Here is a 20,299-nt window from a genome sequence, read left to right as displayed (position 1 = left end):
ATAATAAAAGACACTCCTAAGGACACAGGAACCTGGAGTGCTGATACCAATTGTGATACCCATCGATTCTAGAGCCACGGGTGATCAAGTCCGGGCACAGATTCGAGGGATACCAAACAATCAATATGTAATGAAGCAGGAATAAAAAACTGAATTAAGAATAAAAATAATTATGCGCTGAACGAAATCTAAAATAAAAAAATCCTCAAACTTTAAATAAGAAATTAATATCATTTAAATCCTTCAAATCCGTATAACTCGGGAATCCATCTAGTGGACCCCTAGTAACTCTAAATGAACAATAAATACAAAACTAAAATCCAAAACTAACATAAGAAAGGAAATCTTATGTAATCGGAAGAGTGAGTATCTGTATCTACATCAACACGATCAAGCCCTAAGCCTGGTATCGACGAACACCTGAAAAATAAGAGTGGGTCAGGCCCACATGCAAGTTCCATCCTACTACAATCCGTACATAAACCCGATACGCAGATACATCCTAGATAGCTCAACAATATCTAAAATAGTCCATATATATATATACATACTATAGGATGCTTACTAGCCTATAACATAGTTCAGCCTGGGTAGAAGGTGACATATAAAACACACTTTCCAGCGACCAAGTACCTAGACCTACCAGGGAATATCAGCTATATCTAGCTACTCAATCTTTGCAATATACGCACCCTAACCGTGATCAGGAGACTCAAGCTCGTATCACGGTACCATAAGTATATATATAAATTCCTTCATAATGCAGAAAGATAGAATAAATATCCATTATGTCGTTCAACTGTTTTAATTGACAGGACATGCATCCATGTAGGATTTAACTGTTTTAGTTAATCCATTCCGTATGTATGAAGAGGTAGGACTTAGCTTTTTGATCTAATCCATCTCTGATATGCCACCTGATGAGTGCTGAAAAGTGCGATTTTAAACCCCTTAAGCTTGAGTATTCTAGGACCTTTATCTATCTTATTTTCCCGTTTTAGTATTTATTTGTGTTTTTGTCTATTTCAGGTCAATAATGTTAAAATGGGCTAAAAGTGGTTTCTTAAGGCCTTTTTGGAGTCAAACTAAGTCTTGGTGAGGATCCGGAGCAAAAGGAGGCCGATTTGGAGCAAAAAGAGGTTGATCCTGAAAAGCTGCCAAGTGAGATCGATCATGAGATCGATCGCAGAAAGTGAGATCGATCAAAGTTGGATCGATCAAAAATCAAAGTTGGATCGATCGAACTTTTCTCTGATTGATTGAACTTTTTCTCTAATCGATCGAACTTTTGCTGGTAGCGAGCTGTCTTATTCCCATGTGCGCCCAAAAGTCCACCTACCACATAGTACGGGATTAGATATTTTTGGGGCTATATTCCTGACTTAGTGACTAAGAAAAGGACCTTCTATATAAAGGGAAGTGACCCATTTTGTAAAGAAGCTTTTTATATTTTTATTTTTTACATTGTATTTTTTATTTCTCTCTCTAGCAAAGTTAGAGATTAGGGTTAGGAGAAAAGAGGGAAGTGGAGGCACGTCTCAAGATCCATCTCTAGACCACTATCTCTCTCCATCTCTAGAGCTTCAAAGAAGAAGAAGAAGAAGAGGAAGAAGAAGATGGAGCCATATTTGGAGCTTGATTCCATAACCACATCCACCTCCTCCATGATTGGCTAGATCTATACTTAGGGCTTGGATGAGCCCTAAGTCTTGTGTAATCTAAATCCTTGTATTTCTATTTTTGGAGATTTATTGTTGTGATTAGTGTTCTAACCTTGTGAATTTAATGAATCTTGGTATATTTCTATGATTTCTATGGTTTAATTCTTCCTATTAATTCTCTAGTTTATTTACATCTCTATATGTGATTAAATTGGGAATTATTTCTTACATAATTCATATGGATTAATTCTTTCTATTGATTCTCTATTTTAATTACATGTTGTCCTATGTGTGATTATTTGGGGAATGATCTCTACACTAGATTCTCTATATTGGTTGCATGTCTATGTGTGATTAATTAAGGATTTAGTGATGGCTAAGCATGGGTTTTCATTGAATGGGTTTGTCAATTAATTTGATGGTTTATACTTATGCTTGATGGGTTGTTCTATAATTTAATTTATGCTTGTAGGTAGGTAGACAATCTCCGCTTGCTTAGATATTCCATGGCTTATTATTGCAAATTCCATGATTCTCTAGATTGATGTGTACTACAATTGTTGCTACTTAGATGGGTCATGCTTAAAATTGATGGGTTGTGCTACACTTAGTTTAGGTAGACAATTCATACATAAATTAGATGGTCCATGGTTAATATTGCAATTGTTAGTCGCATTTTGTTCACAACAATGTATTTTCCGTTAATGGAAAGCAAGTGGTTAGTGGTAATTCTAACACCCTAAGACCTCTCTTCACATCTCTTAAATCCCTATCTCTCATTAGTTTACTTTACTTGCTTTTTAATTTCATTGCACCTTAGTGTAATCAAACCAATATCTCTCTTTGCAATCTTTTGATACGCTAGAGTTGAAGTTAAATTCCAACATGTATAATCCCTTGGGACGATCCCTACTCACTCTTGCTACGTTAGTAGTAGTGTTGGTAGTGGTTTTTATAAATTTTAACTTGACCCAAAAGGCTTTTCTTGAACCACTCATTCAACACATTATTTTGGCGTTCATAAGCGACCTCGTCAAATTTTGGCGCCGTTGCCGGGGGTTAACAGTTTTGTTGGAATTAAACTAGACAATAGCGTTCATTTGATTGATTCTATTTTTATTTTATTTTATTTTATTGTATATTTTCTTCTCTTGTTCTCATTATTATTTGTTCAATTAGGTACTTGACTACAAGGAAGGCAAATTTTGGAACTTGAAACAATCATTGGAGCTTAAAGCTAACATTAAAATTTGAAGTTGCTTAAGGACCGTTGTGAGCAATTCTTGGAACTCTTGTATTTCAATTGTACACTTCTTTGCATGCTTGTGATAGCCTTTGTTGAGGCTTATTTCATTGCTTTATTTTAAGTCCAAGCATAGGCCCTTGTTGAGGCCAATATTTTCTTGCATTTGGATTTTAATTGTGAATGGAGGAATTGTTTGATCCAACTATATTTTGATCCTTATGAGGTTGAGTCCAATTCATTTCAATATGCATCATTTAATTATGGACTTAATCACTCTTTTGATCCTTCTTATGACTATTACCCCCCCCCCCCCCACCATTTTATGATGAACCAATCCCACCACCTTCTAGGTACTCACCCGGATTTGAAGAAAAAGTGTTAGTTTTACTTGACGTGCATATTTCACTTGCTCCACTTATTATTCTCATTCTCAAACTTTAGTCAATTTAGAAGCTCAACTTGAGAAAATTGCAAGTACTCTTTCTCGTCAAAAGGAGGAAGAAAAGGCAAATGAAAAAATGGCAAGAACTTCAATGTATATAGATGAGGATGATGAAAGTGAAGAAAATGAAATAAGTGAGCTAATGCGTAGCACTCTATCTTGTATAGAGGAGGAAGTCGCAAGTGAGTTAGTGGCTAATCCAATAGAGCATAACATGATTAATGAGGACTTTCCTTGTTTTGATTATGATTTTATCTCGGACATTACTACTCTAGAAAGTGAGGAGATGTTGACCACTATAGAGGTAGGAGAGGAGGAGGAGGAACTTGTTGAAGAGAGCCTTCCTTCTATTATCTCTAATGACCCTCTTGAGACTTGTCTTTTTGAAATGTATAAAAATTGTAGTTTTAACCTTGAAAGCTCTAAAAATGAAATAAACTCTCTAATGGACTCCTTAGCTAACTTGGAAGGTGAGGAGATGGTTATTTTTGAGGAGGAGAAAAAGGATGAAGAGAAGGTGTTCCTTGATATTCCAAATGAGTCTTTGAAAGACATTGACTTGCCAATTCACAAAAGAAGTGATTCTTTGAATACACTTCCAGAGCATAAAATTGAGGCAAGGCTAACCATGATTGATTTTGTTTTCAAGACCGTGGATGAAAGGAACAATATCATCTCTTTCATTTTGGAGGATGATTTCATTGTTGTAAGTGGGACATTAAATGAGAAAAGTGAAAAGAGGATCAATAAGGATGTTTCATATCTAGCTTTTGATTCTTTTGATTAGTGAGTTAACCCAATGTCTTACGAGAGACGTTAAACACTAGCATTCATAGAGTTTTCAACTCTATTCCTCTCCCATTTCTTTTTATTATTTATTTTTATTTTTTATTTTTGTGTACATTCTTTTATCCATTTTTCAATCTTTATTTTTGTTATCATCATTGGGGCTTAGCATAGGGTTTTCTGCACTTTCATGTTGAAAATTGAGCATTTTGCATAAGTTCGATCGATCTCAAATGAGAGTTCGATCGATCAAACTTCATTCCTGCAGCAAACCTGCATCCAAATCACTCTCTGTCTCATCGATCCAAGAAAATCTTTAGATCTCAGTTCTCAGTTAGATCAATTAGAAGACCTTCGATCGATCCAAACATCAAGTTCGATCGATCTGTAGTTTCAACACTTAGAAAAATTTTGAGCCTGCATCAACCTGCATATTTCAGCTCTCTGTCAGATTGATCGAAAACATTCCTAGATCGATCTAAAGTTCTTCGATCAATCCAACTTCATTATTGGATCGATCTTGAGATTCCATAGTTAGAAAAAATTTCATAGCACTGCAAATTTCATACTCTCTATCCCATCGTACGAGCATAGATCGATTATAGCTTTGCCCCTTTGACATTTTCCTTTTTCTATTTTTATTTTATTTTATTTTTCATTTTCTTGATCCCAAAAAAAAATAATAATAATAATAATAATAAAATAAAATTTATTTCTTTGCATTCTTTACATTTTTACTTCTTACATTTTTATTTACTTGCTTTTTATTTTTATTTATGTGCATATTTGTTTTGTCTTAAAAAAAAAAAATCCCAAAAATATTTTTCTTTTATTTTATTTCCTTTTATCTTATTTCCAAAAAAAAAATCCAAAACTATTTTGTTTAACTTTAATTTTTAATTGTTCTTCATTTTTAATTTTTAATTTTAAAAAAAAAAATTTAAATATATATATATATATATATATTATTCTTTGCATTATTTATTTTCTTGCATTTTCATTTCTTGTATGTTTATTTGTTTTATTTTTGTGTGTGTGTACGTACTTGTTATGTCATAAAAAAAATAAAAAATAAAAAATAATGAAAAAAAAAGTAAGAAAATTTTGTATATATTTGTATTATACATATTGTTTTTCATTTTTTACATTGTATATATTCTTTCATTACATTTTACCTTCTTTATTTTTCTTTTTGTATTTTGTTCATACATTTTATTCTTTGTTTTTCTTACATTTTGTATATACTTGTTTTCATTAAATGTAAAATATAAAAAGATTCACCATTGTGCCCTTATGTGTAGTCATGCTACTTTATGATTTATATTAGGCTTGATCTCATATCTCTCATTCATATTGTGCTATATTGCCTTAAAATGCTTGATTTATTTATTTTATCCCATTTGATATTTGATGTGAGTTTACAAGTATGGTTATACAAATGTTGATTCCAAGTTTGGGGGAGACGTCTTTCGAATTGGATCATAACCGGACTTCATGTTTTCGCCACCATTGTATACTCTTTCCATCTTTTCCATTGTTCTCATTGCACATTAAGGATAATGTGTGGTTTAAGTTTGGGGGTAAGGTGTCTTGTTGCATTGTACTTAAAGTTGAACTTTAAATGCATGATTAAGATTTGAGATCCATGCTAGCGATGATTTTGATCTTTTGAGGACTATATTGTTTAAAATTTAAAAATTGCTTGACTTGAGAGTCCAATACTCCTTGTATGCCTTGTGGATGCCATTTAGGAGTAAGTTTTTTAAAAAATTGATATCTTGCTTGCACTTGTGGTCCACATCATCTTGATCTTGTGATTGTTTTGAGATTCACTCTAGGATTCTACACTAGCACAGGTGCACACTAGCATTCATTTGTGGGGTACATGCTTTGTTGATTATTGAATTGGTTATATTCCAATTGAGTTAATAGTGCATTGAAAGCTTTCATTCTTGATAAAGGTGGATAACAACCCCTTTTCACTAAGTAGCTGGGATTCTAACCTCATCAAGCACTGAACTTCTCACACCGAAAGGTGGAGGGCCCAAACTCTAGGTTAATAATTGAACTTGCTTACAAAAAAAAAAAAAAAAAAAAGAGCAAAAGCAAAAGCAATAAAAAGTGAGGACTTCTCCCAAATGGTGAGATGTGAGAAATGATTAGATGGAGGTTGTCTTGATTTGTAACCTAGTTAATTTGAGCTTGTAAATCCGTAGGGGTATTTCAACGCCTAATGTCCTAAAGCCGTCTGGTTTAGGAGTCATTGACCTAACGCTCGACCTCATGGATCGCTAGAAAGCTTAATAGATTAACACATTGCACCATGCTTCCATCTTTGATCCTATAAATAAAAAATAAAAATAAAAATAAATTGAGTGAAAAGAATAAGCGCACCTAGAACAATAAAGCTTTAATAAAAGGTCAACTTTTTGTCTTGATGATCGGTACTAGATTTGTGTACTAGTTTGAGGGCAAGGATGTAATTAATTCCTTAGTTGGCTTAGATAGCAACATATTTGATGCCGGTCCACTCAAAAGGATTGTATTTGCTTGCTGTGTGGAGGACTATATTTGCTTGCTTGATGTTGATATTTTGGGAGATTACTCGAAAATGTTTGAAACATTGCATACTTGAAGTAATTTTCTCCCAATGCTTGTTTTGTATATTGGTGCCTCTTTTATGAGAAAGAGCTTAATGTTTGTGGGTATCATTTCTGGAAATCCTCACGAGACTTCACTCGTCCACTAGGGGTAACCTAGGGGTTTAAAAGGCTTGTTGCATGTGCTAAGTGCAATCGTGCTCCCTACGAAAGTGGCGTTATCCTTTTATTGTTTTCTAGTTTATAGTTGTTTAGTTATTCATTTCATTCCTTTACTTTATAGTTCATTACTAGGGACTAGTAATATTTAAGTTTGGGAGTGTAATGAGCGCTGAAAAGTGCGCTTTTAAAACCCTTAAGCTTGAGTAATCTAGGACCTTTATCTATCTTATTTTCCCATTTTAGTACTTATTTGTGTTTTTGTCTATTTCAGGTCAATAATGTTAAAATGGGCAAAAAATGGTTTCTTAAGGCCTTTTTGGAGTCAAACTAAGTCTTGGTGAGGATCCGGAGCAAAAGGATGCTGATTTGGAGCAAAAATAGGCTGATCCTGAAAAGCTGCCAAGTGAGATCGATCGCAGAAAGTGAGATCGATCAAAGTTGGATCGATCGAAAATCAAAGTTGGATCGATCGAACTTTTCTCTGATCGATCGAACTTTTTCTCTGATCGATCGAACTTTTGCTGACAGCGAGCTGTCTTATTCCCATGCGCGCCTAAAAGTCTACCTACCACATAGTACGGGATTAGATATTTTTGGGGCTATATTCCTGACTTAGTGACTAAGAAAAGGACCTTCTATACAAAGAAAAGTGACTAATTTTGTAAAGAAGCTTTTTATCTTTTTATTTTTTATATTGTATTTTTTATTTCTCTCTCTAACAAAGTTAGAGATTAGGGTTAGAAGAAAAGAGGGAAGTGGAGGCACATCTCAAGATCCATCTATAGACCACACTCTCTCTCCATCTCTAGAGCTTCAAAGAAGAAGAAGAAGATGATGGAGCCATATTTGGAGCTTGATTTCATAACCACATCCACCTCCTTCATGATTGGCTAGATCTATACTTAGGGCTTAGATGAGCCCTAAGTCTTGTGTAATCTAAAGCCTTGTATTTCTATTTTTGGGGATTTATATATATTGTTGTGATTAGTGTTCTAGCCTTGTGAATTTAATGAATCTTGGTATATTTCTATGATTTCTATGGTTTAATTCTTCCTATTAATTCTCTAGTTTAATTATATGTCTATGTGTGATTAAATTGAGAATTATTTCTTACATGATTCATATGGATTAATTCTTTCTATTGATTCTCTATTTTAATTACATGTTATCTTATGTGTGATTATTCGGGGAATTGATCTCTACACTAGATTCTCTATATTAGTTGCATGTCTATGTGTGATTAATTAAGGATTTAGTAATGGCTAAGCATGGGTTTTCATTGAATGGGTTTGTCAATTAATTTGATGGTTTATACTTATGCTTGATGGGTTGTTCTACAATTTAATTTATGCTTGTAGGAAGGTAGACAATCTATGCTTGCTTAGATATTCCATGGCTTATTATTGCAAATTCTATGATTCTCTAGATTGATGTGTGCTACAATTGTTACTACTTAGATGGGTCATGCTTAAAATTGATGGGTTGTGCTACACTTAGTTTAGGTAGACAATTCATACATAAATTAGATGGTCCATGCTTAATATTGCAATTGGTAGTCGTATTTTGTTCACAACAATGTATTCCTCGTTAATGGAAAGCAAGTGGTTAATTACATGAGCTTAGTGGTGATTCCAACACCCTAAGACCTCTCTTCACATCTCTTAAATCCCTATCTCTCATTAGTTTACTTTACTTGCTTTTTAATTTCATTGCACCTTAGTGTAATCAAACCAATATCTCTCTTTGTAATCTTTTGATACACTAGAGTTGAAGTTAAATTCCAACACGTATAATCCCTTGGGACGATCCCTACTCACTCTTGCTACGTTAGTAGTAGTATTAGTAGTGGCTTTTATAAATTTAAACTTGACCCAAAAGGCTTTTCTTGAACCGCTCATTCACTACATTATTTTGGCGTTCACAAGCGGCCTTGTTACCACCGTCCCATACCAGTGCATATAATGTATATGATCCAATAATGATGCACACTCAAATGAACATCAAGCAAATCCAGAAACCAACATAATAGAATTCAAATATGAATAAGATCCTATCATGCATCCAGTATATGATTATAATCATAAAAACTCCTTTTAAACTGTTAGAGTACTGATAAACAATTTAAATTATCCATATATATCCAATTGACAAGATATAAATTACAACAGTTCATCAATTAACATCCATAGCATGTTATAATGATTATCATAATTATAAACTGAGGACATTATACTAGAAATTCCAAACCATACTCTCATACTAGTTCATTTAAATCACTGAAACAAAGACTAGTAATGAAATCCTCCACAATCCTTGACGGCATGTAAATTAAAATCTAAATTTCATGACGTTCCATTCCAGATCACACACCCACATTCCTGGGTCTTAATGATACGTTATATATCTTTGATATAACATCCCTAAAACATCTTTCATTTCAGTTCATTCAATTGGCTAAACAAACTAGAAATTTAAGTCTTCCTCCTTCCTGGACAGCATGCACATTAATCTTTAAAAATTCATGATGTCCATTAATATTAACATACTAGCATATACTTACTAATTTAAGGTTTTAATAGGTTAATTTTAAACATTTAAAATCCCATATCACTTTCCAGAAATTTCATTTAAACCCCTGTAATAAATAAAAAAATCAGCACAACGCACTTACTGTGCATTTACAAAAGAGGGGCCGGCTCCACAAAAGTGTGGAGTCTGCTCTACCCTCTTGGAGCCACCTCCACAAGAGTTGTAGCCTGCTCCACTTCAATGGAGACGGCTCCTGTAATACCCCTAATTTCAAAAGGATAGTCCTGGTATTTAATTTATTGTTTAAATTGGATTTTTTTTTTTTATGTGCATTAGTTGATTTATTATTTAAATTATTCTTTAATTGCAGTTTATTCTTTATTTGCGTTTTATGTGTTGTAATTGATTCATTACTTGATTATTTATTTTATGTGTTTTAAGTGATTCGTTGCTTGCTTATTTGATTTAATTAATGGGTTTTATTAAATTAATTATTTATTAAGTATTTAATTTTTGACCAGGATAATTATGTAATTCCCATTAACTAGGGTTTTAGATACGTTTTAGTTAGGATTTTTGGAGCCGTCTCATAGGCATCTGATATGTATCTAAACTGGGTTACTTTGTGGGCCGACGAAGTTAGGGCTCTGTGGATTAGGGTTTTAATCTTGCAATTATAAATACCTCAGTATATGTTAAACCTAGGCTTACATATTGTCGTAGCTTTTACACGGAAAAGTCTGCCAAATAGAGAGAGTTACAGAGGGAGTTTTTGTGAGAACAGAGCAGTTTGTGAGAATTTCGACTGGGGTTCCAAGGTTTAACCAAGGAGAAGGAAGGAGCAGAGGTTCTAGGAGGTTAGACAAGTTTTAGTGGATGTCGAAAAACTGAGACCAACGGCAACAAGGGTTTGTTTGCAAACCTATTCAGGCAAGTTCTATCTTCCTCTTTCCCTTTAAGCCGTGTTCTGTGCACCTAGATATGCTCTAGAGTTTTAAGGAAATTAACAACTAAATCATTCATGTATGTTATACATCAAATTAATCATATGTATGCTTTGAATTATTTCTGTGATGATTTCTGCAATATCTGTTACAGTGCATGCAAGTTGGTTCAGTTTTATGTCCTTTAAGCATGAAGGTTTTTGTCGTAGTTTTTGTCTCCGTTTTTTATTGCAACTACTGTAAACTAAGTATGGAAAGACTACGGGAGTTATGTAAATCTCATAGGAAGGTTGCTATTTCTGTTTTAGATCTCTGTTGCATTTTGCTTCGTTGTAATCCATGCATGAGGTTTCAGTTTTTTGCATAGAAACATATTTAGTTCCGTAGCAAGTTTACTTCTTTTAATTGATTTAAATTGCTGTAATCAAGCTTGGGAGATGATATTAGGATAGTATTGAACCCCTAAGATCACTGTAAGTAACCAACAGAGGGCTAGGAATTAATCGGGGAAAGAATACACGGACATAATGAAGCAAAATTCAAGCAGAGAGTGAACTAGCGTTGGTAATACAAAAAAGGCAAAGGAGAAGGCTCCATGGATGGAGGGAGCCAGCTCCCTCCCCTTTTCTGGGTAAAGAGCCGGCTCCATGGGGCAAAGGAGTCGGCTCAAGGCTTTAAAAGAGCCTGCTCTTTCCAAAAATTGAGCAGGCTCTCTTGGAATTTGATTTTTGATTTTTTTTATTTATTACGAATTACTTGCTACTGTTGGAGGGTTGTGAGTCAGGGACTGAGTTGGAAGTAAATGGAGGAGTTTAACATGTCACTTGGGTGTTCTTAAGGATTCTCAGTGCATGGTTTATACAGGTAGACAAGTCGAATGCATAATACGAATTTAAACCTTTTTGAATGTGAATAATGGATGGAAAAGATTTAAATTTCTTATTTCTAAATTAGTGATTTAATGAGTGTAGCATAAATTTAAAACTGGTTTAAATGGACATTAGGGTCTTCTAGTGAACAGACTTGATCCTAGGCATGTTTCAGATTTTGGTTGCTAAACTACTCTGTTATAAATCTGTAGTTGCATGGTTTTGAACGGAATGGTACATGATTTAATTGCTGTAATATTACACACTGTTAAGCAATTAACTGGATTTTTGGTTTGGAATTGGATTATGGTTTTGGAGGTGGTTGTTGGAATATTAAACTTTAAATGGATTAATGCTTGGTTTTAGTTGTTGAAATATTAATTATTTTTCTGCAATTCTTTGGGAAATAGTCTTGGACTGTAAATTACTAAACTCGTATATATGTTGTAATTTATACGAATGTGGAGGATTGTATGTACCGGTATGGGACGGTGACATACTAGGGATGGTTTAGCTCAAAACGCATAAACCTAACCTAATGGACTAAAGGAATGGATTGAAAGATATTGAATCCTATTTGTGACTAAGTCAGATCAACTGCAACTAAGTTGGGTGACTTCCTGGATTAGTGGATTGTGGTGGGTCATATCAACTGCAAATAAGTTGAGTGACTAACTAGTTTGTATAAAGTGTGCCCGTTCAATAAGTAATTGAATGGCATACCTGGTTTTGGGACGGAATTTAGATATATGTGTATGGTACCACGAGATGAGCTTGAGATTCATACTCGTTGGTTAGGGTGCGTATATGCAATGGATGCATAGCTGACTATAGTAGGTTGAGGTGTACCCTGTTAGGTCTAGGTACTCATGCCCACCCTTGGATGTGCTTTCGCATGTTACCTTCTATTCAGGTTGAGACCCCTATTTTAGTCTAGTGAATGTCCTTTAGTGTGGATATATATATGTATGGACTAATTAGATATTGTTGAGATATCTAGGGTGTATCTACGTATCGGGTCACCGTTTGGATCGCCGTTAGATTAGAACTTGTTCGTGGGCCTGACCCACTCTTCTATTATTTTTCAGGTGCAGGTCGGTTCCAGCCTTAGAGCTTGATCGTGCTTGTTGGGGACAGTCTCACGTTCATCTGCTTACGTAGGATTTCTCTCGATACTTCTAGCTTGATGTTTTCAGTTTCAGTTCAGTTGAGATTTTCTTTAGGGGTCCACTGTTTGGATTCCCAAGTTGTAACCTTGAAGGTTTTGGAGGATTAAATTAATATTATTTATCGTTGAAGGATTTTATTTTTCACTTGGATTTCTTTATTTAAATTCTTAAATTTATATTCTGTGTTCGATTTAAAATACTTTAATTGTTTGATACTTCCCTCGGGTTTGGGCTGGACCTGATCAACCCGCGTCTCAAATCCGAGGGGTATCTCAGCTTCATTGAAGGGTGGAGCCTCCTCCACTCTCTCAGCCTTCGTTTTTCCTTCTCCGTTTCCTCTGTTTGCCTTCTCCGCTTCCGGCAAAGCTTCAGTCCTCTGTCCCACTTTTGTTAAAGATTTTTAAGGTTCAATTTAAGTCCTAAAAATCCTAGAAACTTCTCCAATTCTAGTATGAATTAATTGACAAAAACATAAACTATAATCGAAACAGTTTATGCTTCCTCTGTTTGCCTTCTCCGCTTCAGGTAAAGTTCAACCCTCTACTCCAGAATTTTTTTTAAAGTTCTTAGGGTTCAAATAAGTCCCAACCATCCTAACGACTCCTCAAATATCAATAGGCATTGCTTGACAAAAATTTAAAACCGAACAAAACAGTTTATGCAAGGAACACAATTTCAGTTCACCTAAACAAACGTGCAGTTTAAAGTATGTTACCATGCATCAAAATTCCGTTTTAAAGTTTAATTAACTTCCTAGAGACTATATAGAATGCAAAGAACACAAGTTTATAGGAAGGACATAGAATGAAACTTTCCTTTAGGTTTCGGTTTGAAACCTTAAAACGTTGTCTCTATAATTCGACAACTCCAAGACCATTCCTTCCTCCTCTGTCCACTGCTCTCTTTCTAGGTTGCTCCTTGGCTCAACCCACGAGCAATTCCCTTTATTAATCTCCCAAGACCCTCTCTGTTTATTCTCAAAACCATTCCAGAGCCTCTGTTTTCCCCTCTCCAGATAATACGTGAATAGGGTTTCTCAAACCCTTGCAGACACATATATTGGTAAATATATATATATAAATTTTTATTAACCCTACGTATAATTACAAAACACATTTAAAAGTCGGCTAACCTACTTCGTACAAGAAACCATAATCCTAAACCCAGCCTACTTATCTGTCAGCTACCCTAATTACATAAAAAAAAAACCCTAAACTCAAAACATACGCAAACACAGTATTAAATAATTACATCCATTACACTTAAATAATTAATTAATTAATGACATTTAAAACAAATAAACAAAGGAAAATAACTAAATAAATATAATTAACTAAATCATTCAAAACACGTAAACAATTAAATTAAAACAATAACAATTAAATTAAAACAATTTCTAATTAACAATTAATTTAAATACACACAAATAATCAATTAAGCCACTACACATAAAACAAATTCACTATTAATCAAGTTGCCTAATTTAAATACAAATGCACATAAAATCATAATTAAATTCCCATTTTATCCTTTTGAAAATTAGGGGTATTACATTCTTTCCCCCTAACAAAAGGAATTCTGTCCTCGGAATTCACGAAATTCTGAATTAATATCTTTTCAAAATTCATTTCCGTTTTCGTGTGGCACAGCCTCTTTATATGGCTTCACCAATTTCCAACACATCCAACAATATACCAAGTTTCTATGCTTAAGAAATATCAAAGATATACAACCCTAGGTTGTATCTATCAACGATCTAATCTTACCCAATATTTAGCGAATGGTAATGATCCTTATTCCTCCAAGTTCCATAGAACAGACGCATAAAATTCCTATGCATCCAGCGCTAGCTAAATTAGTAACGCTAACAAATAGACGACTGCCTAAACCAATAACCAAAATCCGTGAAAAGTCAGTACCATACGTAAAACTGACCTTCCTCCAAAACACATTGCTTCCAATACGGAAGTCTTCCTAAATAACCATTTCCTGATAGAAAACTCCTATGTACGAGTTAAACTATCTACAAAATCCGACCGCGCGCAATTTGTACCAAAAGAGAGTATTTATCCCCGATGTATCGTTAAATAAAGACAAGATCTTATGATATAACCTCGCTTCCATGCCAGACCAACTAGTGAGAGATCTGTACAACATACTATCCAAAATTCAAAACATTGTCGCACTAACATCCTTGTGCCAACAATAGCACAGATAATAACTGAAAAGCTAAGTAACGCTTTCAATTACCCATGCCAACCTAGGATATATATCCTAAGCATATTTGCCATGATCCAATATTATATTGCGATCAAATTTCCCATCTAGAGATGCGAAGCATAGTTGTTGCTCCAATACCTTCGAAAACTCCGTTGATATAGAAGTGTTTAGCTCCCATAAGAGATAACCACATACTATAATTTCATTATTAGTGCAATGTAGAACTGACACGACACGTCAAAATAAACCCGACTAACAATGATGTCCATAATCGAACTTGCTTGATCCACGACTCTTAATCCATATGGAATTAAAATCCCAACCAATGTTGGTAATTTCTACCAACCATTCCCTCCGGAATGTCATCTTTTAAAGCTCAGAATCACTAGTCTTGACTGATTTTACAATTAAAATCCTGAAGTAAATAAAAACAGTAAAACAATGTAAAATCTAAAATAAACTACTACAAACTGAATAAGACATGCACGTTAAGGGGCTAAAATGTGTAACATTCAGCGCTTAACACACCCTCAAACTTACATATTGCTAGTCCCATAGCAATAAAACTAAAGAAAACATAATTGCCGCTTTCGTGGGAATCACGATTGCATTTAGTATATGTAACAAGCCTTTTAAACCCCTTGGTTACCCCTAGTGGATGAGTGCTGTCTCGTGAGGGTTTCCAGAGATGATACCCACAAACATACAACACAATTCAATCCACTGGCAATCAACTTATTCTCATAGCATCACAATAATCAAGGGGAAGACTACACGGAAGTACTTCAAAAATTATCATCTGACTATACTTTTTTGTCCCTGTTGTCATACTTCATCCAAATGTTTCCCACACACTTATATAACAAGAGCAATAGCAAAATCAATCCCCAATGGTGTAAAATTTGTGAACTAGCAAATCACCTATGTAGCAATGTCTTTTCAATTGAACCCAACTTCTATAACTTCTATTTCTCAGATCTTTTCTCAAGTCATTTTCTATGGCAAAATATTATTATTTTTTTCTTTTTCTTTTCCTTTTTTTTTTTTTTTTTCACTTATCCTTACCCCCACTTCTTCATGCGAACACTCTATGCATATGAAACATGAGCACCGATTATTCCATGAAAGGGTTACGAAATATATATATATTTTTTCTGTTTTTTTTTTTTTTTTTTTTTTTTTTTTTTTTCTCTACCATAGTAATAACCTTCAAAGTTCACCAATTCATATCCATCCATAGTCATCAGAATTCAACTAACAATACAAATACCCATAAATAAAATTCTAGTGTGCGTGTGAAATCCCTCAGTGACCGATAATTACTAAAATTCCTATCATAATAGATAATGGAACCCACATAAAATAAAGCACGAAAATTAGGGATTCAAGACGATCTCAGAAAAGAATTTTAAAAAGTACTTAAGTGTCTTAATCCTCACAATCATTCTCAAATACTTGAATTAAAGTCAATATGCCAAAGAAAAAGAATTGAATTTTTTTTTTTTTTTTTTTTTTTCAACAACTAGAGTAGACTCTATGCCCCCAAACTTGAATTGGACAGTGTTCTCACTGGGCAAAAATTAAAAATAAGAAAAATAAGAACAAAAATTAAAAATAAAAAAAATTAAAATAAAAATAAAAACACAGAATGAAAGCACCTGAGAGGATAGCTAAAATGGAGGCGGCTCAGGATTAAGCCCGTTATGAATCATAAGTACACGCAGCATGTCCATCATTGATCTTGGATTCTGATGGATTTCTTGAATGTCAACTCTGAGTCGGGTCACCTCACACAATTTCTTGATATTTTTCCTTGAATCTCTGAAATTTATTTTTATTTTTATTTTATTTATTTATTTATTATTTTTTTTCAAATTTGTGCAAACAGTATGGGCAATCAAGTAATGGTAATGGAAGTGGGTATGGTGAAGAATTTTTAATGTGGGTAGGGAAGGTGGTGTAGAGAAATTTATGAAGATTGATGTTTGGGTTATGAATTTTGTAAGGATGATGGATTATGGTAATATGGAATGTAAGGATTGAATGCTTTGAGGTAATAAATGATGGGTTATGTATAGACTGGTGTAGACAATGAGTATGAGTGGAAAGGAAAGTTGTTGAATTTGGATAATATGGAATGATGAAATTTAATAATGGGTTATGGAATGTTGGTGGATAGAGGTTGATTAATCAAACTCCTAGGTGGATAAAGATTTGGGAAACAGTGGGAGTGATACATTCTGCCCAAAACACGCAAACCAGCCTTACGAACCGTTTTTTTTTTTTTTTTTTTTTTTTCTGTCTGGCCGTACCTGTGCGTCGTCACTGGGCAGCTATGGGGATCGCCGGAAAGTCCCCCCCTCCGGGCGATGGTCTCCTGGATCTGTGAGTGCGCCGGAAAAAAAGATTGATTGGCCGGCCGGCGTTGCTCCATTAATTACTGCTGGGCTGAGAAGCACCCCCTCAAAGCTTTTTGGTTCATTTATTATGAGAATCCATGTTCATCTTTACTTGCCTTCCTACCAGTCCATATCTCTTTTGGCCTAAGAACCAGATTGACAGCGTCAGCACAGGTTGATCAAAATAGTTGGCTTTCCATATAAGAACCAGATGGAAATTAAATAGCTGCTCTACTCCCCAATGAGTATCTGAAACGACGTTCTTCCACCCTGTTCGCAGTTTTTGTTTTGTGTTTTTTTTTTCTCCGGTCGTCGGAAAGCTGGGAGAATGATCGCCCAAGTGCCGGGTCAGTTGCTTCTGCCAGAAACAATTCGCCGGCGTTGCAATGGGGATCATTGGAAACACTATAATTTTTTTCTGTTGCTGGCTGCTGCTGCGTCGCCATGAAGCCAGGTCTGTGATTGCACCGGCGCTGCTACCATCGGAATTTTCTTTGGCCGGGCGATCATTCGCCCGGCGCTGAAGCTGCTGGCCTGTTCATCGCCACCGGCTGTTGTCCTCATCCTCACTGAGTTGCCATTGGCGACTGTCACCTCCAAGCCGGGCGATCATGCGCCCGGCACTGCTAGTTGCCCGAAAAAATAAATCCTATCGGGCGATGGTTGCCCATGGGCCGGGCGATCGATCACCCGGACCTGCTACTTTGCTGCTCTGGAAATTCCATCCGGGCGATGGTCGCCCGGACCTGCTTGTAGTCCGAATTTTTTATTTTTAATTTTAAAATGCAAACTTCAAGCGGCCATAACTTTGGCATCGAAGGTCCGTTTTGGACGAATTTGTTTTCTTCATTTTGGGTATTTTTTTGAGATCTATGCGTTTTGGTAGATGTTTGGACCTAAAAAATGCTCCGTTCGGCCCCACTCATCCCTTTTTTCTTTGTATGTCATGGAAAATTTTATTTTTTTATTTTCTTCGAAACAAGCACAACCTGTAAACCTGCACAAGTAACTAAAAATCCTACGAAACACATTAAATCTTCTTAATCTACTAAAACAAAAGATAAAATTAAAAAGAAAAAGATAAAACAAAAAACACATAAATGAAAAATTCTATCTACAATTCCTACATTTAACGTCGGTAGGCGACGTGGTACCTGGATAATTAGGTGGAGTAAATGGGATCCGTCAAAGTAACGGATTTAACTCCTTCTATAGGCACATAATTTTCAATACACCACTCCTTCTGATCCGGCCGAACGGTCTTCTTTCTTAACGCTTTCCAATTCATAATATCAGCATGCCATGGTGAAGTCTCTTTTTGAAGTTGAAATAGCTGCTCATCCGAGAATGAATTATGCAATGGAAGAGTGTGTTCTGGCCCAAGATATGCATTCTTCAAATGAAAAAGTAACGACTTCAGCTCTAGCTCTGGTGGAGACTTCAAAGATGGCGTAGGTGGTTCACTTGACAATGGTAGAAGTGGCTCAATAGGAATTTTCCATGATGGAATGTTATGCATATTGGCTCCATCAAGAATGACATTTACCTCTTCAATATTTTTCTCAACATCAAATGACTCGGCATCAAAGTAAGACAGGTATGCTTCTAATGGATCTTTTGTCAAGGCAAATGGGGCCATCTCTTTAACACATTCATCGATGGCATCAACAAGAAAACCAACAAGAAAACACTCCTTATCATCTGAAGGGCAATTACTGGCATTGAAAATATTTAAGCGCACCTTCCTATTGCCAAAAGATAAGTCCATGATGCCATTCCTGCAATTTATGCTTGCATTTGCTGTCGCAAGGAAAGGACGACCAAAGATCACTGGAATGTGCCTCTTGGGCTCCGGAACTGGCTCGGTATCTAGCACAATAAAGTCAACTGGGAAGTAGAATTTATCTACTTTGATAATCACATCTTCGATAACACCACGAGGCTGTTTAATTGACCTATCTGCCAATTGGAGAATAATGGAGGTAGACTTTAATTCTCCTAATCCGAGTTGCAAGTAAACCGAATAAGGAAGGAGGTTTACACTTGCACCCAAATCTAAGAAAGCTCGCTCTACTTGATGATTCCCTATTGTGCATGAAATTCTTGGAGTGCCTGGATCTTTAAATTTTGGAGCAGTACAGTGTTGGATTATGGAACTGACTTGCTCAGTTAATAGCACCTTCTTAGGAACATGGCTATTTGAACTCCTTTTCTGAGTACACATATCTTTCAGAAATTTAGCGTAAGCTGGGATTTGTTGAATTGCATCAAGTAATGGGAGATTAATCTTCACCTATTTGAACATCTCCATTATGTCCTGAAGTTTGCTTGCTCGCTTCGCTGCCTTCAATGTTTCTTGTAGTCTTTGAGGGAATGGCATAACAACATGCATTTGCTCTGGAGATGGCTTAGTAGTTGGAGGTACTTCTTGTGCTTTTTCATTACATTCCTTTTTCTCTTCAAGTCTTTTCTTCCAATTTTCATCCTTCCTTGCTTCCTCTTCTTCCACCTTGTTTTCAACTCTCTTACCACTTCTCAGAGTAGTAATTGCTTACACTTATTTATAGTGAACTTCTTGGCCAGTAATGTCATCAATTATACACACACCTATTGGATTAGCTATGTTTGACTAGGAAGCTTTCCATCTTCTCTTCTATTCAAGGCTTGAGCTAGTTGTCCAACTTGAGTCTCTAACTTGGCAAGGGATTGAGAATGAGACTGCATAAGTTGATTAGTTGGCTCTAACTGCTTTGCTATCATTGCCTCGAGCATTGATAAGAATTGTTGAGGTTGACTGAAGGCATTCATAGGAGTGCACCTTTGAGAATTTGAAGTCTGAACTTGAGATTGAAAATTACCTTGTACCTGAGGTACTTGAGGTGGAGGAGCTGATGTCCCTGCGGCTTGATTTCTCCATGAGAATTTTGGATGGTTTCTCTAATTCGGATTGTAAGTATTTGAATACATATTATTCCCTCTAGGCGTTCCATAGGCAGCATTAACTTGCTCCTGTGAAATTCCTGAATACTGAGCTGCACTTGGACAAATGGACATATGGTGAGTTGGACTGGAACAGAAAGAGCACACTTCAAAGCCTTGAGCATGAGTCGCAGGAGGAGTAAAATTTGACTGTGAAGTCATCAATTGATCAACCTTATTGGTTAATGCCTCAATTTGGCTCACTAGCCCTTGATTTATCCCTGTTTCATTCACACTTTCTGCTCTCCTCAATATGGTAGGAGGTCTTGTTACTGGAGGTAAGACATGTTGTG

General features: G+C 35.4%; 1 protein-coding gene across 1 annotated transcript; it reads right to left on the bottom strand.

Moving 5' to 3' along the window:
- Nucleotides 1-18,189: 18,189 nt before the first annotated feature.
- LOC132313908 (uncharacterized) lies at nucleotides 18,190-19,251 on the bottom strand. Its single transcript, XM_059812843.1, has one exon. The coding sequence runs from the start codon at nucleotides 19,249-19,251 to the stop codon at nucleotides 18,190-18,192; it is 1,062 nt and encodes a 353-aa protein (XP_059668826.1).
- Nucleotides 19,252-20,299: the final 1,048 nt, after the last annotated feature.

The sequence above is a fragment of the Cornus florida genome, unplaced genomic scaffold, assembly GCF_030987335.1.
Source record: "Cornus florida cultivar Cherokee Brave unplaced genomic scaffold, ASM3098733v1 CherokeeBrave_3.0.0_Hap2_Chr06, whole genome shotgun sequence".
Lineage (NCBI taxonomy): Eukaryota > Viridiplantae > Streptophyta > Magnoliopsida > Cornales > Cornaceae > Cornus > Cornus florida.
The sequence above is the reverse complement of the archived record's forward strand: the minus strand, read 5'-3'. Positions and strand labels throughout refer to the sequence as shown.